General features: G+C 33.8%; 1 protein-coding gene across 1 annotated transcript; it reads right to left on the reverse strand.

Moving 5' to 3' along the window:
• Positions 1 to 1,505: 1,505 nt before the first annotated feature.
• On the reverse strand, positions 1,506 to 14,358 carry LOC107440602 (monocarboxylate transporter 12). Its single transcript, XM_016053577.5, has 6 exons — positions 14,069 to 14,358; positions 9,923 to 10,066; positions 7,616 to 7,882; positions 5,213 to 5,359; positions 4,060 to 4,410; positions 1,506 to 1,961 (listed from the first exon to the last, which is right to left on the reverse strand). The coding sequence occupies exons 1-6, from the start codon at positions 14,253 to 14,255 to the stop codon at positions 1,816 to 1,818; spliced, it is 1,242 nt and encodes a 413-aa protein (XP_015909063.4). The 5' UTR covers positions 14,256 to 14,358; the 3' UTR covers positions 1,506 to 1,815.
• Positions 14,359 to 23,021: the final 8,663 nt, after the last annotated feature.

Here is a 23,021-nt window from a genome sequence, read left to right on the forward strand (position 1 = left end):
ATGAACCATTGTAATTTGTGGCCATATATTGTACCGTCTATAACGTTGATTAACTTTTATGGATTTTCTTTTCCAAAATCGCTATAAATATATTTATCACAAAATATATTTATAGTTAAAGATAGTTTAAAAAAAAATGGCCAAAAGTGCCGAAGTCATTTATTACAATTTTATTTCGTTTTTCTGGAAGCAAATGTTTAAATGTTTGAAGATTTAAACATTAAAACCCTTTAAATCTTTAAGATTAACATTTTTACTGTTTGTCACAAAATGTAAGTAATTAGCGCAATCGGCTCTAAAAAGTCCAAGGCCACATTTTTGATTAATTATTAAGACTTAGTAAATCGCAGAAGTCAAGCATCATTGGCTACGGTCAGCATATGTGTCTAAGTGACCATTGTGATTAGTCTGCGAAGGAACCCAGATTGCGCGGAATCAGTCCTTTTTAAAATTATTTTAATGCAAAGTGCTCTAGTTTGTGCGGAGGTCGTTGGGCTATCAAAGCGGGATATCTTTTCCCTCCTCTAAGCATCAAAATTGTGATAGGATGTATTTGGATCATCCTCAGGGATGTTTCCCAGTTCGTCGCCAATAGCTCATTGTTAAAGCCAGGGTGACTCAGGGAATAGAGCGTTCGCCTTCCAATGAGGTTAAACAGGTACGAATTCCAGCGATGGTCGGTCGATACGAATTCCGCACCTAGCTTGCATCGACCACAGTGCTGACGTAAAATTATCCTAAGTGTTAGACGGATCATGGGTTTCAGTCCTCTCGGCGTCAGTCTAATAATGCGAGATTTTCGCGAATTTCCTTTCCATGTAGCGCAAATGCCGGTTAGTTAAATAAAAAAGTCCTCTACGAAGGCGAATTTCTCCCAATACTTGATCCATAGTTCCCTTGTCTTCTGGATTGAGTTTAAAATTACAAGGATACGGAATTGAATATTGGTAGTCGCAATCTCTAAATTGGGTATGCTGTTCACCGACGGTTATACAATGAAAATAATCCAATTTTTAAGTTGTGGTTGCTCAAAGGTTAGAACGTTTACCACCCATTGAGGTGACCCAGGTTCGAGTCCTAGCGGAGGCTGGTTGGTACGAATTCTGCTTCCGGCTTGCACTGACCACAGTGGTGACGTAAAAAGTCCTCATCGGTAGACAAAACAGGGGTTAGAATCTCTTTGTCATTGGGCTAACCGTGGGAGGTTTATGTAGTTGTTCTTTCTAAGTAATGCAAATGTGGGTTAGTACACAACAAAAAGTTGTCCACGAAGGTTTCGATGCTTTAACCAGGAGCTCCCTTGTTTTCAAAATTTCCAGGTTATAGTCAACTGTTCAAGGCCGATTATAAAATGCGCAGCTCCGGTGGAACGTAAATTAACTATACAGAGTTTTTTAATAACCACATTAGAAATACGTATGCTTAAAATGAATTATTAATAAGATGAAATAGAAAAGGCGTGGTACTAAACCGGTGAAACAAATCGGAAAATAAATTTCAAAACATGCATCAATGAATAATTTTATTACGCATACATAAAACCAAATAATTATTTACATTTATAATGATATTTATTTAATTTAAATCATTGAGTTCACAGGCTAATACTTTTTTTTATATATAGTGTTTAATGATTTTTCATTGAATGAAATAAATGATATTAAAGATAAGAAAAATAATGTAAAACAAATTTTTTCCCATCGAATTGTGAAATATAATTAAACCTTTTTAGATATCATTTATCCAAACTATCCAGTTCTACTCTCATAAAAATACAAATAAAAATAAAATTCAAATTATAAATATAAAGAAAAGCTATTTTGCATCAGATTTTGAAATATGTTTTTTGTTTATAAATTGTACAAATGTTTCTAAGAACCACAACATGGTAACAGTGATTTGCAGAAGGCCCATAAATAGGAAGACATAGTCATAGCTTTGGTTGCGATCTCTGAATGCACCTGAAACGGAAAAAAATTTAAAAAAATAAATATATTATATATATTTATATATATCATAAAAAGAAAACTTTGCACAGAGTTAAACGACGTTGAAAAAGTCATAAAGCCTGTGCTTTTGTTTAGCTTTGTCCCAGTAAAGGTGAAAAATAATTATTTTCTCATTCATTTGTATTCACCCCTTCAGGACTAGCAGAATGAAGTGCTTTCATAGGCTCCCCAACGAACACCAAGTTTATACTTACTAAGTAAGAGTACTAAATATACTAATACGTACTATGTGTATACACTGATGGAAAAATAATCACAACACCAAGAGAAAAAAAAAACATTTTCGTGGTTTTCCTTAGCGTGTAACGCAAAATCTGATTATTTTAATTTTAATTAAAAATAAGTTATTCTAATAACTTCCATAAATGTGATTCTACTGATATTGAGAGTTATTTTATCTGAGTTGTGTCAAAAAGTTCAAAAATAAAAAAAGATCGTTTCATTAAGATGATAGGCTGTTTAACAAGGATGAAAAAGAAATGATTGATAACGAAAAATAATTTTATTGTGATAATGAACTTTTGCCACTATGGCTAAGGGGATAGAGCGTTCGCCTTCCAATGAGGTTAACCGGGTTCGAATCCCAGCGATGACTGGTCAATGCGAATTCCGCATTCGACTTGCCCCGACCACAGTACTGATATATGTATAGCCTCAGTGGTAGACGAATCATAGGTCCCTTTGCCGCTAGGCTAACCGTGAGAGGTTTTCGAGGTTTTCCCCTCCATGTAATGTAAATTCGGGCAAAAAGTTCTTCACGAAGGCAAATATCTCCCATTACTTGTAACAGAAGATTGCCTTGTTTTCTGGATTGGGCTCAAAATTACAAGGCTACAGAATTAAAAATTAGTAGTGGTAAACTAAAATTGGGTAGGCTGTTCGGTGTCGGTTATAAAATAAAATAAAAATTAGTACCTATAACCAAAATTAATTGACGTTAGTAATAGTTTATCGATGCAAAGATGTAGGAAGAAATTCATATATGGGAATAGTATGTGTTTGACAAAACGCTTAATATACATATTTTTAGAAGCCTTGTCAAAAATGTGTATGTTCCTCAAATTCAAATGCTATTGAAATCGTGAGAAAACATCAGTCTGAGGCCGCTATACCGGGGAAGAAAATTTTTCTCCCAAAATCTCTTTCCCTTTCATAACTAACTTAAAATTTAAAAGAAAGAAAAAGCGAGTTCAGACAAACCTAGAGTAAGCAAAGAAGTTTCAAATGGCGAAAAAAAAGTTTTTAAATATACAAATGAAAATAAATTACGAGTTGATAAGTTAGGATTACGCAAAGGAGAAGTTCTCTTCTAAACATTTTTTTCTTTTGTATTTTAATATTTTGAAGTATTATTTTCAGCAATTGAAACTTCCTGAATCACTCTAGGTTTGCTCGAACTTACTTTTTCGTTCCTTCAAATTTTAGATTAGTAATGGAAATAAAAGCGAATTTGCGACAGGAAGTTTCTCCCTTGGTATGGCGTCCTCTCAAGCAATTATGCCAGGTTATTTAGATTTTCTAGATGATTTTCGGGTCAGTATTATTACTGAACCATTGAAGAGGAGTAAAGAATTCTATTTACGAATTTTTGACTTAATTATATTCTAAAAACAGGGATTAAGGCCGGGATAGCCTAGTCGGTAGGGCGCTGGGACCCATTCGTGGATTCGAAGACTTCCCGTGTAGTAGATGGTGACTGATGCACGTTAAATCTAACAAGTCGCAAAGTCCTCCATGTTCTCATAACAAATAAATACCTCTGGGGGTACTGGATTGGAGATTGATCGTTCTCTGAATCAGGTCAAAACTGCGATCTGTGGATGAATGAATGGATGTATGAATGGGTTCGTCCTATAAACGTGTGTGACGTATGGGTGAGGCAGAAGTCGAATTCTTGGCCACAGATGGCGCCACTGGAAAACAAGAACAATCGCATCCCTCTTCCTAAACAGGCATACGATCAACAACAACAACGGGGATTAAGAAATTAGAGCATATAAAACAGGGTTCTTAGTTATAATCAAGCGTTGGTGAATATAAATCTTTTTACCTATGACGAAGGGTCGCAAGAAGGCTGTGATTCCGACGAAGCATGTCGAGAAACCCATGGCTATAGGCAACTTCTGAATTCCCAAGTATTCATTGAGCAGAATAGAATGATTCACGATGATGCTTCCATTCACAATTCCCAAGAGAGTGGAGGCTGCAAGAAGACCTTTAGTGGGACAGAAAGGTAAGAGAGCCATCAGCAGACCCAGGGTCATTAAATAACACCTCACCAGAATGTTCCTTATCACGCATTGGGTGTCAGCGATCCATCCGAATGTTAGGCGACCCGCGAAGTCGCCAATAGAAAAAGCTGAGATGAGAAAGACTCCTCCGTCCGTCGACATCCCTCTGTCTGTCAATAAAAAAAAGAGAAATGATCAGTTGCAAAACATGACATTTTTCAGGAAGTGCGCATTTTGAAAATTCCTCTTAACACTAATCATACCATAATCGGTCAAATGACCGTTTAAGAAATTTTGCATCGAAAATGCGCTGATCGTTTATGCACATTTGACTTCATCACTTTTTCTAACAATTATATGTAGTTAATATTCTAGTATTAATTGTTTTTTGTATTTTGTTTATTTCGAATAATACGCGTCGTATGCCTATTTCTACCACAACCGGTCATCTGACCGGGAGAACAATTCATTGCTGTATAAGGTTATTGGATCAGAAATAACGATGTAATGCGTGTTCAACGTATTGCATTCGATTAGTTCCACATTTCTGCCAAGACTGTTACGTAGTTAGTTCAATCAGAAAAATTTTTGTAAAACATGCTTGTATATGCTGCAAAAATATGAACAACTAGCGCCATCGGTCATCTCAGATCTGAATAAACAATTAAACATCACAGAGAAGCCAAAATGAAACCATGAACGGGAAAAGAGCGGATTCCACAGTTAAATTGACGGGAAAATGCGGTCCCACGCAAATCTTCCGACTTCCTCCTTGTCTGTGGAAATCGCAGTGAGCGGGTTAAGACTATTAACTGAACGTACCTATTACAGCTATAAAATAATTCAAAAATGTCTTAATATATCTTATTTTAGTAGAAAAAAAGTTAGAAAAGGAATATTTTTTTTGAAATGCTGTTTCTAAAACTTGCAGCCGGTTTCTCTAATCACTTAGCCCTATAATAAATGCCTGACCTTTTGCAAAATCCATCACCACCATGAGAAAAATGGCTGAGGTAGAGAAGTAGACAGAGTAAGCTGATGAGACAAGAATAAAGTAACGATTGCACAGAACTTTCATCGTCATTTTCAATGTTTTCTTTCTGCTGTCTTCTTTCAGATCTAAAAGAGAACATTTCACTTTAAATGGAGAATAAAGGCCACATTATTAAACTCACTATAAGATTCTATGTAAAATTTTAATTTACAGGTGAAACTATACAGCTTTATTGTTTTTACGCTACTGAAACCGTTTACCTTCTTGTATCAATTGTTTAACATTGTAATGAAATACGTTAAAAATAAATACAAATGGGAAGTACATAAAAAATCTCCTTTATGAAAACTCATTGCATGTATGTTTAAATATTAGAGTATTGCATATAAACTCGTGCAAAACATGCAATTATTAAAGCACTACAGTACGTCTAATCATTTAATCGAATTATTATAATATACTAACATAATACCTAATAAAATAAATATTCTATATTGATATCGTCTAGTTTATCCAATCATCAAATCTATATTATATATAGTCTAATTTACGATTGATACAGGAACGTACAAGGTTTCAGTCACATGAAAACAATAAGGCTGTATCGCATCACCTGATAATTAATATTTTACATGGAATCTTATAGTGCGTCCAATAATTCGGCCTGGGACTGCATTTGCAATTGTTAATTATAAGCCAATGATATTCAATTGTAAGGGTTTTTTCGCCAAAACGAAACGTACTTTAACTGTTATAAATTTCTTTTAGTTAAGTTAAAAGAATACACGGATCTAAAACATTAAACAGTACATTAAAAAAAAAAAAGCTAAATGGCGCGTTCAAGAGTTAAAATAAAGAGTAACCAAAAAAATGAGCCGTTACGATGAAAAGTTAAAATCAGTCTTAAAATTTATTCGAATTGGTAATTAAAATGGCATGCCAACCAGTTACATTAAATTTTTTAAGCCCATGCGAAAGATTTTTGCTATTAATATTTAGATTTCTTAATATTGAGAACCAGGCGTTGAGGCTTAACTGATCTAAGTCTTAAATGTGTGAACTCGAATATATTACTTAGAGTGCGCAAAAAAAGATATATAAATAAATAAAGGGACCACCTTGAATAACTTTTGACCTTATGATCGAATTTTATAAGTTTTAAGATTCAATCTTAATGATTCAAGGGGGTGACTTCGAATAGGCCAATATTTATTAGACTGTATTTTTAAGTTACGAAATCAAACACAGAAATACTTTCTCTGAATAAACATACCTTTTTATTTAGAAAGATTCAGATTTTTGGCTTTAAAATACAGGGAATACAGGGAAAAATATAGCCTCAATCTGGGAAATGTATTGAATTTTAAAAATGTGACTTTTTTAAAATTTAATTTGTCATATACTTCCTCGACCCGATTGCGCTTAAATTTTATATGTTATGCTCATGTAAAATTATGCTCTTTAATATGATGTCAAAAAGTGTATACTTAAAAAAACTTTTTTTTGACTCTTATTAAATAATGTAATAAAAAATATTTATTTATTGAAACTTATATTTTGCATGGAATTCTCTTTGAATGAACGAATTTTTTAATTGTGTGCGAACATTTTTCCCTTAAGAAGTTCTCGAGATACCCCAAAAAATAAAACTAACTTTAAGAGGTCCAAACTTTGGACCGCTCTTCTGTCCAAACTAATGGGACCCTATTTTCCAGATTGCGGCTAGCCCCTATATTTTTGGAAATATGAATCCCTCGTAAAACTATATGTTTATTCAGAAAAAGTACATTTTTGTGTTTGATTTCGTGACTTACAATAGCGTTAGCACTAATTAATTGGCATATTTGAGGTCACCCTCTTTTCTTATTTTACTTTATAACCGTCGTTGAGCAGCCTACCCAATTTTCGGGTTTGAGACTATTAATGTTTAACTCCGTATCCTTGTCATTTTGTACCCAATCCAAAAGAACTCCTGGATCAAGTATTAGGAGAAATTTTACCTTCATGGAGGACTTTTTGACGGAACTAAACCGCAGTCGCATTTGGAGAGGAAAACCATGAAACCCTCCCACGGTTAACCCAACGGCAAGGGGACTCTAACCCATGATCTGTCTGCCACTGAGGATATTTTATGCCAGCACTGTGGTCCGTGCGAATTCGTATCGACGAGCCACTGCCGGGATTTGAACCCGGTTCACTTCATTTGAAGGCGAACACTCTATTCTCTGAGCCACCACGGCTAGAGATCATCCCCTTGAACTAATCTCGTTTAGCGTCCCTCTGACCTGGCGGGCGATGTCTCGTCCCTTTCGTCGACCCTGAGTTCAGCGCCCCACCTCCTATACCACTGCATCGTTTTTAAAAAGAAGAAATAAACTTACTTTGTTGTTCTAAAATCTTTTTATTGTTCTTCTGAGGCGATTTGAAGAGTAAAGCACCGATAAGAGAGTTGGACATGATGCCACCCAGAAGTAAGAAAGTTCCCCGTAAATCGAATTTTTCCAACAAGAGGTTGGTGAGAGGAGGAAAAACAAATGAACCAAGTGAAGATCCAGAATAGGCGATACCTAATGCGCATGCTCGGTATTTGGTGAAGTTTTGGTTGAGTACAACATGAGTGAGAGGAACTATGAGGCCCATTCCAATGCCTGCAAATGAACACATTTTTGTGTAAGCAATTCACCTGTTTTAATATTAAATCACAGAAGCTTAGGTAAACTAAATTAATAAATGCGAATAAATAACTGAAGGTTCCCTACTAATTAATCATCATTTGTTAGCTTTTTGATGTTTTTTCATGAAAACAAAAATAAATTAGGAAGAAGCCTGATCTTCAAATATTTTCCCGGTAAATGGTTCTAAAACCTTAAATTTACAGTAAAACGCAAATGTTTTCGTTCTAAACATAAAATAAAGTTGAAACGATTTTATTTCTTTTCAGCAAATGGCGAAGTATTCGCTACTTCCGGAAAATTAATTTTAGTTATCTCACCAATAGGTAATATAAATGAACTAGGTTTATTTTCCAAAATGCGGAGGAACAATTTTACTTGGGCACTTCATGGAAGATAGCACTAATTATATCACACTTTATTTTAATTTTATAACCGTCGTTGAACAGAAGATCCAATTTTGGGTTTACCACTATTAATGTTCAACTCCGTCACCTTGTCATTTTGAACCCATTCAGAAGACAAGGAAACTCCTCGATCAGTACCCCCAGAGGTATGATTTGTTATGGGAATATGGAGGACTTTGTGACTCGGCAGATCTAACGTGCATCAGTCACCATTTACTACACGAGGAGTCTTGGGCCGGCGTGGATCGAACCCACGAACTCTTGAACATGGGCCCTGTGACCAGGCTATCCCGGCCTAATTATGACGCATTGTACGAGAATAGTCGGAATCCATCTTGTTACATTCCAATTTTTTTTTATATTTTCTTTTTATGTTTTTAGAGACAATATTTACAAATTAACAGCACTGGAAACATTTCATTTTAATGCTGCGTCCAACATTTGCACCTGTTAACACCGAAGTTTTATTTGGGAATCCTCTTCTTACACTATTTTATTTTATTTTATAACCATCATTGAACAGCCGACCCAATTTTGGGTTTACGACTACCAATGTTCAACTTCATAACCCTATAATTTTGAACCCAATCAAGAAGACAAGGGAACTCCTGTATCAAGTATTGGGAGAAATTTGTCTACGTGGAGGACTTTTTCCATGGAACTTGCCCTCATTTGCGTTACACGAAGAAGAAAGCCATAAAAAACTCGAACGGCTAGTCGGGCGGCGAGGGAATTCTAACCCATGATCCGTCTATCGCTGGGGATAATTAACGTCAGTTATTTAAGCTTGTAGTAAATAATATCATTATTTTAAGAATATTGTTGTGGGGTAATAAAAGCAAATTCTTTGCTGTAAAACATTTGTGTCTCTAGCACTCTTACTAATCCATTTACCTCAAAAATATATCGGTTAACTGTTTTTAAATAATAATCACATGTCTCTAAAGCCGTTATACTTAGCTAATTAACGAGTTATTTAGAGCTGAATAAAGTTTTTAAAATTTACTTAGTACTTTTCTTTCCGTATTGTTAAAAATCCATATTTTTATCCCATTCTATCGAGTAACTTGCAGATTGTATTTATTGAGTTGATTCTTTAAATGCTGAAGAAAAATAAATGGTTGACATTCACATGATATTGTTAACCGCTTTCTTAGATAGTTTTTTAAAGTAATGGATTCCACTTTTGATAATGAAAAATAAATGTTGATTTAAGCGTTGTTCTAAAAGAGAGCTTATTTTTCAGGCGGATCATTTGAGAAATGAAATAATTTTAACGGATCACCAAAGTGAATCTGTAGGAAACCCACTGTCACTCGATATTTATATTATTTATTTAGTTTTTTTATATTTATAAAAATGAATCGTCATAAATGAGACAGAACAACAAATTATGACCCATCATTGTTGAGATCGATAAAAACAAAGGAGGGGTCACCTGAAACTAATTTATCTGAGGATGAAGCTTAGATAACGAAATTTAGGAATGTTCAGCTAACAAATAAAATGGTTTTTTGGCGATTTTAATACCTCACTTGCACTTCTCACTCCGTTAATTCGATCCCCGTGATTTCTTACAAACCATGTATTACATTAAGAGATAATATACCTTGTAAAGCTCCATAGAGAAATAAAATTTGAGGCATTTCAGTGGCTAAGCTGCAAATACAGACAGATGAAGAAGCCAGAATTGCTCCAATCACAGCTAGGCTTCGTATGCTGAGGAGGCGACTCAGGAAACCAGACAACGCTCCTGAAACATTTTAATTTGTTAATAACTTTTAAAGACTATTTCTTTTTAAGGTAATTTTTTTTTAAACTGAGGGCATTTCAATTAGTTAATAAATAGTAGGGTAAACTAACCAGTGAAGGAATACTTAAGCTTCGCTTGCCTTTTAAAAAATCATATTAATTTCAAAATTCGTAATTTCAGTTAAATGACAGTGTCAACATATTTGTTACTAAATGCAAATTATGTAAAAAAAAAATTGTAGAGAACTTACATAATAGTGTTTTAAAGTTTTGGAGGTTCAAATAACAAGTAGTAAGAAGACCAAGTGAAGGAACAGCTCTTGCCAGTGAATGAACATGCAGTAAAGGAACACTTAATTTTGGTTATTTTTTAATACTCTTTATGAATTTATAAGCCATACAAATATTTAAAAACAAGCCTATTCTTGAAATTATAACATATAAGTACTTGGAAAACGCTAACTTTTTTTTTGTAATCATGAATTGAAAATTAAAGTGTCAACATATTAACACATACTGTTCATTCACTGGGAAATCTATGCCCAGTAAAGGAACATGCCTGCTCCCTCACTGGTTAGAAGTTGTTTTTCGTATTTTTAACATAGTTTTGATACGGAACATCACTAAAGGTACAAGAAAATTAAAGTTTATCTTTTATTTTCATCAACTTAGAAAAAAAAAACTAGTAAAGGAACACTTGTTCCTTCACTGGTTTTTCATCGTTTGGTGATCCAGTGAATAAACACCCCCTTATCTCAGTGGTTTATTATGCTATGATGCCTAAAAAAAATAAAACGTAACTTCAATAACTATATTTTGAATTCTCTTTTTCACAGTGAGAAAAATAAAACTATTATATGCAATTAATTCCACTTCAAACATATACATGCAAACACTCACCTTATAATTTTTTCAAAGAAACAAGGTGTTGCAGAGATAATAAAAATTTAAAAAAATTTTCCAGAGAAGTCTATTTGACCAGGTAATCCAAAACATTGCTAGATGACTTCCTATTGTTTGGCAGTAAGCTATCGTTACCAATCAATCTAAAGAAAAGCTTTCAAATTCTTATTTTTAATCAATATATATGAAATGTTCCTTCACTGGTTGGTTTACCCTATCTCACATTATAACGACAATGCTCAAATTTGATATATATATAGATATATATATATATACAGTGAAACCTGCCAAGTTGGACACCTGCATAAGTTGACCTCAATTATCAAGAACGGAATTTTTCCTATATAATATAAAGAAGCAAAACCTTTGTAACTTGACCACCTGCCTATCTTGTATGTTGTCCACTGAAATAAGTCAATTTTGTCTAGAAGTATTATGAAATTCTGTTCTAAAACCCTCATAAGTTGACGAGAAAATAAGTTGATCAGAAAATTTTCCGTCATTTTGCAATGTATGTTAAAATTTCACTTGTTTGGTGAAATAGTGTAAAAAGCTAATCTAAACCCTTTTGTAAGTTGACCAGCTGGGGAAACTGTAGGGGGTCAGCTTTCGACCATTTCTTTTATTCATTCATTGAAAATAAATGTGTTTGCTGAAAAGTTGCTCTTCTAGTTGCAATAGTGAGCATTTGAATAAATGAATGCTCTGAAATATGCTTTGATCTTTTATTTAAATAAATTCTTTTCTTTCATATTCTTAAATTCTCTGGATCTCTATGTTTGTATTGAAAAAAAAAAATGGGCTGATGTAAAGTCTAAACAACAGTGTCAAATAACAATGAGGAAATATTTTTGTAACAAATAGGTTTGTAAGTGTAGTAATAGCAGAATAAATTTTAAAGTGTTCAAATAATTTTGTTTTGTTGAAGTTTTCAAATTACGTGTTTTCATGTTCTGATATTTTAACCCCTCTATAAGTTGCCCACTTATCACTGAACACTGAACACTGAAAGTTATATATATGTTGTTATATATATCAGTGGTCAACATATATATAAGTTATATATATGTTGACCACTGAACACTGAAAGTTTTACTATATATATATATATAAATATATATAATTCATTTCAGGTTAATGTTCTGCATCATTTACACTGTAAATCACAAAAACTGTTTTTTGTTAAATTCTATAGTGAAATAAATTTTAATAAATATAGATAACTAAGAGAGTTTAATTTTAGTTGGTCATGCATTACGATTTATTGGATTTTAGTCATACAAATATTGATACCTAACAATTGTTCTTTTAATAGACTTAATATGTAATGACATAGTAAATTAAAAAAGTCAGTAACTTAAAGTTAAAAGAATTTTTCCTCTAATTGAAAAAAATTTTTTTTCAATAAAAACAATATATTCTACAAGGCTACATATATTATCTCAAAATCTATCTTAATTTCTTTAAAAATTAATGCTGCACCAAAACATTAAAAAAATTAAAAACAAATTTTTGTAAAATTGTTTAAACATATTATGTAGCAAAATATAGTGTCCAGTGTGAGTAGAATACAATGTTTTCATTTAGTAAAGAAAGTTTTAGTAGAAGACAAAACAAAAAATTTAAAAATCAAATTTATTGCAAATATTACACAATAGTAAATTTTATTTTTTCACGTCAAACTAAATTTCAAAATATTAATTTGTATGACAAATGAATATTTTGCTTACTAAAGAAAATTTAAAGTGATATCTTTGTTAAAAAGAAAGCAAGAATCGTTTTAATAACTAAGGGGGAAATATCGCCAAACGAAAATTAGATCATTTTCAGTAAGGTAGCAATTCTTAAAAAGTGGATACAAATTTAAAATTTTTGCAGAGTGGGGGAAAGATATATGTTTTCTACAAAATTCACATTTCAAGTATTAAAAAAATTATTGCGGGTGAAGTATCATGTCCTTTCATATCAAAACTATAATTTTAAAAAAATTTTTGAAGTACTTTTATAAAAATTGCAAAGCGAAATTAAGCAAAATTAAAAGGCTTAGCTAAAAGTTCAAAAGAAACCAGAACGAAAATCGTGTTAATATTACAGTCCATGGCCTAATTATTAGACGCACTTTCAAGATTCTATGAAAAATCTTAACTATCAGGTAATACTATGCAGCTTTATTGTCTTCATGCGACTGAAACCGGTTTGCACTTGTTAACGTTCGTGTAGCAATTGGTTAAATTAGACAATATATAACATAATTTCAACGATTGGATAAATTTAACAATATGTTATATAGAATATTTATTACATCAAGCATTATATTAGTGTATTATAATAATTCGACCAAATTGCGAGACGCACAGTAGTTTCTTAATAATTACACGTTTTATACGAGTTTATAGCCGATACTTTTATATTTAAAGACACATGTAATGGGAATTTATTCAGGAGAACTTTTTTTATACTTATATACTTCCTATTTGTATTTATTTTAAACTTATTGTATCACAATATTGACCAATTGATTCAGGAGCTTAAACAAATGCAAACCGGTTTCATCCGAGTAAAAACAATACAGCTGTAGAGTATCACATGATAATTATAATTTTACATAGAATCTTATAGTGCGTCTAATAGCATAGCCAGGGACAGTAGACAGCTGCTTTTGTTGTGATTGGTCATCATTTCCTGGGTACGTCAAAGTACGCTTCTTTGCTGATATTCTTGGGCAAAATATCAAATTCGTGTAAACAAACTAGTTCCTCGTTATTTTTTAACTATCAAATTATGGACCGACAGATTTTGAAGAACTTTATCAATTTCAGCTAAGATAGTGTTCTATTTTGGTGGAATCAAATTGCTCCACGGGTTTCGAAACGAAAATTATTTTATAACCGCTTTTCAGACTTCAGCAAACGGACTCATTCTTAGGGCTTTTTACTTCCTTTTTAACCTATGTTCTAAAAAGGGAAAAAAAGAATGTATTATGAATTAAAATACATAACTTTATCTAAATGCCAGTAAAGGTTTATTTTTTAAATCAAAGTTTTATTTTTACTACCAAGAAAAAAAATAACTTTTCTGACTGAAAAATATGTTTACTAACCTGTTACACACATGAAAAATCCGAATATCCCGGAAGGCCATGCTGCGTATTGTCTGTTCACTTCGAAGACATCCACAAAGGCTTTGTAAATAAGTGCGTTAGATCTCAGAACACCGAGGAGACAAAAGTTGACCCAAAACGCTGCCACAATCACGACGAAATCCTTTTCGCTCATCCCATTGTCCATGAATGATCATTCTGATAGTCCAGTATTACATTTGTTTTCGTAAACTTTCAACTTTGGAAAGCGTCCAAATTTCGCCTTTCCTAAGCCTTCAACGCTTCAGATTACTATTCCTCAAAAAAGATAACTAGCGTGAAAATGACGTCAAGAAATTTTTTTTTTCTTCATTCAATGAAATGAAAGATATTTTTTAGAACTAAGCTGATTACAAGACAATATTGTATGAACGTAGAAAAGATATATAGCTTGTTTTAACGATCGAGTGTGACCTGTTTACAAGTCACTGACAAAAGGCTAATATTAAAAATATAAAAATATATAACGAGTTATGATTAGCCTTCTGATTTTACGACGAAGTAAGTTTCAAATGATGACTGATGAACCCCATTAAAATTGGCCTGTTATATATATATATACATATATATATATATATATAAATAAGTAAATACAAGAAAACACGAAGAAAGTTAAGAAAAACAATAAGTTTCATTTATTGCGCTGAAGCTGCAAGTAAACAGAACTCATTAGATAAGTTCAAAATGAAGAATAAAACAGAGAAAAATTATAGACATATGAAAAAAAAAAGGGGGGGGGGTTCTAACTGTTGTATATAAAGGGTATAATCTGTTGTTTGTTATTTTTTACTTATTATCCCCCACCCCTTTTTTTTCATATGTCTATAATTTTTCTTTGTTTTATTCTTCATTTTGAACTTATATATATATATATATATATATATATATATATATATATATATATATATATATATATATATATATATATATATATATATATATATATATATATATATATATATATTGTATATATTGTATATATTGTATATATATTGTATATTTAAAATAGTGTGCATTAAAACAAGCAAATTCGAAGACACTTTTCAATGTTAACAAACGGACCGATATCGGCCCTTAATATTAACCTATAATATTTTAATTGGGTCACGTATTATATTACCTAGGAATAGTGTACCCTACCAAAGGAAATAATAATAGACCCACTAGGGGGATACACAATGTGGCCCTGTATTTTACTATGTATATATATCTAAAATAAGTGTTCTGAAAAGCTTAAAATGAGGAAATTCGCCTTCTAGACAGCTTTAAAAATTCAAAGCCAATTTACAATGTTAAGTAACGCAAGGCCTCGATATCAGACCTTAATATTGACCCATAATATTTTGATTCGACCACGTATTATATTACAGGGTAATAGTGTACCCTAAAACAGGAAATAATTATGCACACCTCCTTAGAGCCTACACTTTGAATATTTAAAATAGTGCATTAAAACGCGGAAATTCGAAGACATTTTTCAATGTTAACAAACGGCACGATATCTGCCTATAATATTAAACTATAATATTTTAATTGGGCGAAGTATTATATTACGAAAAAGAGCAAATAAACAGATTTTCCTGGATTTTGCCAGTTTATCCCATTTTTCCAATAAACAAAAATTATTTCCTACATGCAGGACCCTCCAGAATATCGAAAAACACATAAAAAAATAATATAATTTAAAATAAACAAAAAAAAAATTCTTTTTTTGGAAAATTTGTCCGTCCCTGGGAGGCGAACCCAGGACCCCTCATTCCGGCAGCGAACTTGCTTGTCTGGTGGCCTACCTTCCAGTCCACGGTGATACGTGAAGCCTACCACAGTTTCGCTTCAAATGCTCTCTCCTCTCATCTTCGCAATATGCCTTTAGGGGCCCACTGTGACCCCCCTAATTGGCCTATAAAAATTATCTTCAGCAGCCTTGTTTGGGCCATAGACCCCTACTTATTGTCCGAGTTTGAAAATTATACCTTGATATTAAAGGGAGCTAGGGGTCTTGAAATTTGAACCCTTCTCGAGCCATTTCATTTTTTTATTCTTTTGTTTTTATTATTCCATTACGCTTTCTTTGCTGGATTTCACACCCAGAAAACACCCCATGCTTGCTAGAATATCTAAAATGTTACAATAGAAGTCGAAAAAGAGCAAATAAACCAATTTTCTCGGATTTTTCCAGTTTTTTCCCATTTTCCAATAAAAACATTTTTTTCCTACATGCAGAAACCTCCAGAATATCGAAAAACACATTAAAATAATAATATAATTTAAGGTAAACCAAAAAAAAAGGAATTTTTTGATAATTTCACCGTTCCAGGGATTCGACCCCAGGGCCCCTCCCTCCAGCAGCGAAATTGCTTGTCTGGTGGCCAACCTTCCAGTCCACGGTGATACGTGAAGCCTACCACAGTTTCGCTTCAAATGCTCTCTCCTCTCATCTTCGCCATATACCTTTAGGGGCCCACTGTGACCCCCCTAATTGGAATGTAAAAATTATTTTCAGCAGCCTTGTTTGGACCATAGACCCCTTCTTAGGGTCCGAGTTTGAAAATTATATCTTTGATATTAAAGTGAGCTAGGGGATCTTGAAATTTGAAACTTTCTCGAGCCATTTTTTTTCAATAATTTTTTTTTCTATTATTCCATTACGCTTCCTTTGGTGGATTTCACACACAGAAGACACCCCATGCATGCTAGAATATTCAAAATGTTACAATAGAAGTCGAAAAAGAGCAAATAAACTGATTTTCCTGGACTTTTCCAGTTTTTTCCCATATTTCCAATAAAAATTTTTTTTTCCTGCATGCAGTATCCTCCAGAATATCGAAAAACACATAAAAAAATAATATAATTGAAAATAAAAAAAAGGAAAAAAGAAAAAAGAATATTTTTTGAAAACTTAACCGTCCCTGGTATTCGAACCCAGGACCCCTCCCTCTTGCTGCGAACTTGCTTGTTTGGTGGCCTACCTTCCAGTCCACGGTGATACGTGAAGCCTACCACAGTTTCGCTTCAAAAGCTCTCTCCTCTCATCTTCGCAATATACATTTAGGGGACCACTGTGACCCCCCTAATTGGCCTATAAAAATTATCTTCCGCAGCTTTGTTTGGACCATAGAACCCTTCTTAGGGTCCGAGTTTGAAAATTATACCTTGATATTAAAGGGAGCTGGGGGATCTTGAAATTTGAACCTTTCTCGAGGCATTTTATTTTTTTATTCTTTTTTTTTATTATTCCATTACGCTTTCTTTGCTGGATTCCACACACAGAAAACTCCCCATGCATGCTAGAATATCCAAAATGTTACAATAGAAGTCGAAAAAGAGCAAATAAAGTGATTTTTTTGGATTTTTCCAGTTTTTTCCATTTTCCCAATAAAAGAATTTTTTTCCCTACATGCAGGAACCTCCAGAATATCGAAAAACACATAAAAAAATAATATAATTTAAAAAAAAACCAAAAAAAAAGAAAAAAGAATATTTTTTAAAATTTTAACCGTCCCTGGGATTTGAACCCAAGACCCCTCCCTCTTGCTGCGAACTTGCTTGTCTGGTGGCATACCTTCTAGTCCACGGTGATACGTGAAGCCTACCACAGTTTCGCTTCAAAAGCTCTCTCCTTTCATCTTCGCAATATAACTTTAGGGGACCTACGTAACCCCCCTAATTGGCCTATAAAAATTATCTTCCGCAGCCTTGTTTGGACCATAGAACCCTTCTTACGGTCCGAGTTTGAAAATTATACCTTGATATTAAAGGGAGCTAGGGGATGTTGAAATTTGAACCTTTCTAGAGCCATTTTAATTTTTTTAATCTTTTTTTTATTATTCCATTACGTTTTCTTTGCTGGATTTCACACAAAGAAAACACCGCATGCATGCTAGAATATCCAAAATGTTACAATAGAAGTCGAAAAAGAGCAAATAAACTGATTTTCCTGGATTTTTCCAGTTTTTTTCCCATTTTCTCAATAAAAAAAAGAACTTCCAACATGCAGGAATCTCAAGAATATCAAAAAACACATAAAAAAATAATATAGTTTTAAATAAACAAAAAAAAAAAAATTTTTTTTGAAAATTTGACAGTGTCTGGGATTCGAACCCAGGACCCCTCCCTCTTGCTGCGAACTTGCTTGTTTGGTGGCCTACCTTCCAGTCCACGGTGACACGTGAAGCCTACCACAGTTTCGCTTCAAAAGCTCTCTCCTCTCATCTTCGCAATATGCATTTAGGGGCCCACTGTGACCCCCCTAATTGACCTATAAAAACTATCTTCTGCAGCCCTGTTTGGACTATAGACCCCTACTCAGGGTCTAAGTTTGAAAATTAAACCTTGATATTAAAGGGAGCTAGGGGATCTTTAAATTTGAACCCTTCTCGAGCCAATTTTTTTTTTATTCTTTTTTTTTATTATTCCATTACGCTTTGTTTGCTGGACATCACTCACAGAAAACACCCCATGCATGCTAGAATATCCAAAATGTTACAATAGAAGTAGAAAAAGAGCAAATAAACTGATTTTCCTGGACTTTTCCACTTTTTTCCATATTTCCAATAAAAAATTTTTTTTCCTACATGCAGTATCCTCCAGATTATCGAAAAACACATAAAAAATAATACAATTTAAAATAAACCAAAAAAAAGAAAAAAAAAATTTTTTTGAAAATTTAACCGTCCCTGGGATTCGAACCCAGGACCCCTCCCTCTTGCTGCGAACTTGCTTGTATGGTTGCCTACCTTCCAGTCCACGGTGATACGTGAAGCCTACCACAGTTTCGCTTCAAAAGCTCTCTCCTTTCATCTTCGCAATATACCTTTAGGGGCCCACTGTGACCCCCGCAATTGGCCTATGAAAATTATCTTCCGCAGCCTTGTTTGGACCATAGAACCCTTCTTAGGGTCCGAGTTTGAAAATTATACCTTGATATTAAAGGGAGTTAGGGGATGTAGAAATTTGAACCTTTCTAGAGCCATTTTAATTTTTTTAATCTTTTTTTTATTATTCCATCAGGCTTTCATTGCTGGATTTCACACACAGAAAACACCCCAAGCATGCTAGAATATCCAAAATGTTACAATAGAAGTCGAAAAAGAGCAAATAAACTGATTTTCCTGGATTTTTCCAGTTTTTTTCCCATTTTCACCACAAAAATGTTTTTTTCCTACATGCAGTATCCTCTAGAATATCGAAAAAACCATAAAAAAAATATAATTAAAAATAAACAAAAAGAAAAAAGAAAAAAGAATATTTTTTTAAAATTTGACAGTGTCTGGGATTCGAACCCAGGACCCCTCCCTCTTGCTGTGAACTTGCTTGTCTGGTGGCCTACCTTCCAGTCCACGGTGATACGTGAAGCCTACCACAGTTTCGCTTCAAAAGCTCTCTCCTTTCATCTTCGCAATATACTTTTAGGGGCCCACTGTGACCCCCCTAATTGGCCTATAAAAACTATCTTCGGCAGTTTTGTTTGGACCATAGACCCCTTCTTAGGGTCCGAGTTTGAAAATTATACCTTGATATTAAAGGGAGCTGGGGGATCTTGAAATTTGAACCTTTCTCGAGCCATTTTATTTTTTTATTCTCTTTTTTTATTATTCCATTACGCTTTCTTTGCTGGATTCCACACACAGAAAACACCCTATGCATGCTAGAATATCCAAAATGTTACAATAGAAGTCGAAAAAGAGCAAATAAAGTGATTTTTTTAAATTTTTCCAGTATTTTCCATTTTCCCAATAAAAGAATTTTTTTTCCTACATGCAGGAACCTCCAGAATATCGAAAAACACATAAAAAAATAATATAATTTAAAATAAACCAAAAAAAAAAAGTAAAAAGAATATTTTTTGAAAATTTAACCGTCCCTGGCATTCGAACCCAGGATCCCTCCCTCTTGCTGCGAACTTGCTTGTTTGGTGGCCTACCTTCCAGTCCACGGTGACACGTGAAGCCTACCACAGTTTCGCTTCAAAAGCTCTCTCCTCTCATCTTCGCAATATGCATTTAGGGGCCCACTGTGACCCCCCTAATTGACCTATAAAAACTATCTTCTGCAGCCCTGTTTGGACTATAGACCCCTACTCAGGGTCTAAGTTTGAAAATTAAACCTTGATATTAAAGGGAGCTAGGGGATCTTTAAATTTGAACCCTTCTCGAGCCAATTTTTTTTTTATTCTTTTTTTTTATTATTCCATTACGCTTTGTTTGCTGGACATCACTCACAGAAAACACCCCATGCATGCTAGAATATCCAAAATGTTACAATAGAAGTCGAAAAAGAGCAAATAAACTGATTTTCCTGGACTTTTCCACTTTTTTCCATATTTCCAATAAAAAATTTTTTTTCCTACATGCAGTATCCTCCAGATTATCGAAAAACACATAAAAAATAATACAATTTAAAATAAACCAAAAAAAAGAAAAAAAAATATTTTTTGAAAATTTAACCGTCCCTGGGATTCGAACCCAGGACCCCTCCCTCTTGCTGCGAACTTGCTTCTTTGGTGGCCTACCTTCCAGTCCACGGTGATACGTGAAGCCTACCACAGTTTCGCTTCAAAAGCTCTCTCCTTTCATCTTCGCAATATACTTTTAGGGGCCCACTGTGACCCCCCTAATTGGCCTATGAAAATTATCTTCCGCAGCCTTGTTTGGACCATAGAGCCCTTCTTAGGGTCCGAGTTTGAAAATTATACCTTGATATTAAAGGGAGCTAGGGGATGTTGAAATTTGAACCTTTCTAGAGCCATTTTAATTTTTTTAATCCTTTTTTTATCATTCCATTACGCTTTCTTTGCTGGATTTCACAGACAGAAAACACTCCATGCATGCTAGAATATCCAAAATGTTACAATAGAAGTCGAAAAAGAGCAATAAAACTGATTTTCCTGGATTTTTCCAGTTTTTTTCCCATTTTCCCCATAAAAAAAGAATTTCCAACATGCAGGAACCTCCAGAATATCGAAAAACACATAAAATATAATATAGTTTTAAATAAACAAAAAAAAAAAAAAATTTGAAAATTTTACCGTCCCTGGGATTCGAACCCAGGACCCTTGCTGCGAACTTGCTTGTTTGGTGGCCTACCTTCCAGTCCACGGTGATACGTGAAGCCTACCACAGTTTCGCTTCAAAAGCTCTCTCCTTTCATCTTCGCAATATACCTTTAGGGGCCCACTGTGACCCCCCTAATTGGCCTATGAAAATTATCTTCCGCAGCCTTGTTTGGACCATAGAGCCCTTCTTAGGGTCCGAGTTTGAAAATTATACCTTGATATTAAAGGGAGCTAGGGGATGTTGAAATTTGAACCTTTCTAGAGCCATTTTAATTTTTTTTAATTTTTTTTTTATTATTCCATCACGCTTTCTTTGCTGGATTTCACACACAGAAAACACCCCATGCATGCTAGAATATCCAAAATGTTACAATAGAAGTCGAAAAAGAGCAAATAAACTGATTTTCCTGGATTTTTCCAGTTTTTTTCCCTTTTTCCCCATAAAAAAAAGAATTTCCAACATGCAGGAATCTCAAGAATATCAAAAAACACATAAAATATAATATAGTTTTAAATAAACAAAAAAAAAAAAAAAAAAAAAAAAAATTTGAAAATTTTACCGTCCCTGGGATTCGAACCCAGGACCCTTGCTGCGAACTTGCTTGTTTGGTGGCCTACCTTCCAGTCCACGGTGATACGTGAAGCCTGCCACAGATTCGCTTCAAAAGCTCTCTCCTTACATCTTCGCAATATACCTTTAGGGGCCCACTGTGACCCCCCTAATTGGCCTATAAAAATTATCTTCCGCAGCCTTGTTTGGACCATAGAACCCTTCTTAGGGTCCGAGTTTGAAAATTATACCTTGATATTAAAGGGAGCTAGGGGATGTTGAAATTTGAACCTTTCTAGAGCCATTTTAATTTTTTTAATCTTTTTTTTATTATTCCATCACGCTTTCTTTGCTGGATTTCACACACAGAAAACACCCCATGCATGCTAGAATATCCAAAATGTTTCAATAGAAGTCGAAAAAGAGCAAATAATTTGATTTTCCTGGATTTTTCCAGTTTTTTTCCCATTTTCCCCATAAAAAAAAGAATTTCCAACATGCAGGAACCTCCAGAATATCGAAAAACACATAAAAAAAAAATATAGTTTTAAATAAACAAAAAAAAAAAATTGAAAATTTGACAGTGTCTGGGATTCGAACCCAGGACCCCTCCCTCTTGCTGCGAACTTGCTTGTTTGGTGGCCTACCTTCCAGTCCACGGTGATACTTGATGCCTACCACAGTTTCGCTTCAAAAGCTCTCGCCTCTCATCTTCGCAATATACATTTAGGGGCCCACTGTGACCCCCCTAATTGAACTATAAAAACTATCTTCAGCAGCCCTGTTTGGACCATAGACCCCTACTAAGGGTCTGAGTTTGAAAATTAAACCTTGATATTAAAGGGAGCTAGGGGATCTTTAAATTTGAACCCTTCTCGAGAAATTTTATTTTTTTATTCTTTTTTTTATTATTCCATTACGCTTTGTTTGCTGGAATTCACACACAGAAAGCACCCCATGCATGCTAGAATATCCAAATTGTTACAATAGAAGTAGAAAAAGAGCAAATAAACTGATTTTCCTGGACTTTTCCAGTTTTTTAACATATTTCCAATAAAAAAATTTTTTTCTTACAAGCAGTATCCTCCAGATTATCGAAAAACACATAAAAAAATAATACAATTTAAAATAAAAAAAAGAAAAAACGAACAAAGAATATTTTTTCAAAATTTAACCGTCCCTGGGATTCGAGCCCAGGACCCCTCTCTCTTGCTGCGAACTTGATTGTTTGGTGGCCTACCTTCCAGTCCACGGTGATACGTGAAGCCTACCACAGTTTCGCTTCAAAAGCTCTCTCCTTTCATCTTCGC

Source organism: Parasteatoda tepidariorum, chromosome 2 (assembly GCF_982258835.1).
Source record: "Parasteatoda tepidariorum strain Cologne lab strain chromosome 2, Ptep-v5.0, whole genome shotgun sequence".
Taxonomy (NCBI): domain Eukaryota; kingdom Metazoa; phylum Arthropoda; class Arachnida; order Araneae; family Theridiidae; genus Parasteatoda; species Parasteatoda tepidariorum.

What these genes read in the sequence shown, in the direction of transcription:
- LOC107440602 (XM_016053577.5), bottom strand. Translation starts at nt 14,255, where the DNA reads ATGGACAATGGGATGAGCGAAAAGGATTTCGTCGTGATTGTGGCAGCG. An exon ending in TCTCTATGGAGCTTTACAAG is followed by an intron (nt 7,883 to 9,922) that starts GTATATTATCTC and finishes GTTCATTTGCAG; the next exon opens with GCATTGGAATGGGCCTCATA. An exon ending in AAAGATTTTAGAACAACAAA is followed by an intron (nt 5,360 to 7,615) that starts GTAAGTTTATTT and finishes GTTCTCTTTTAG; the next exon opens with ATCTGAAAGAAGACAGCAGA.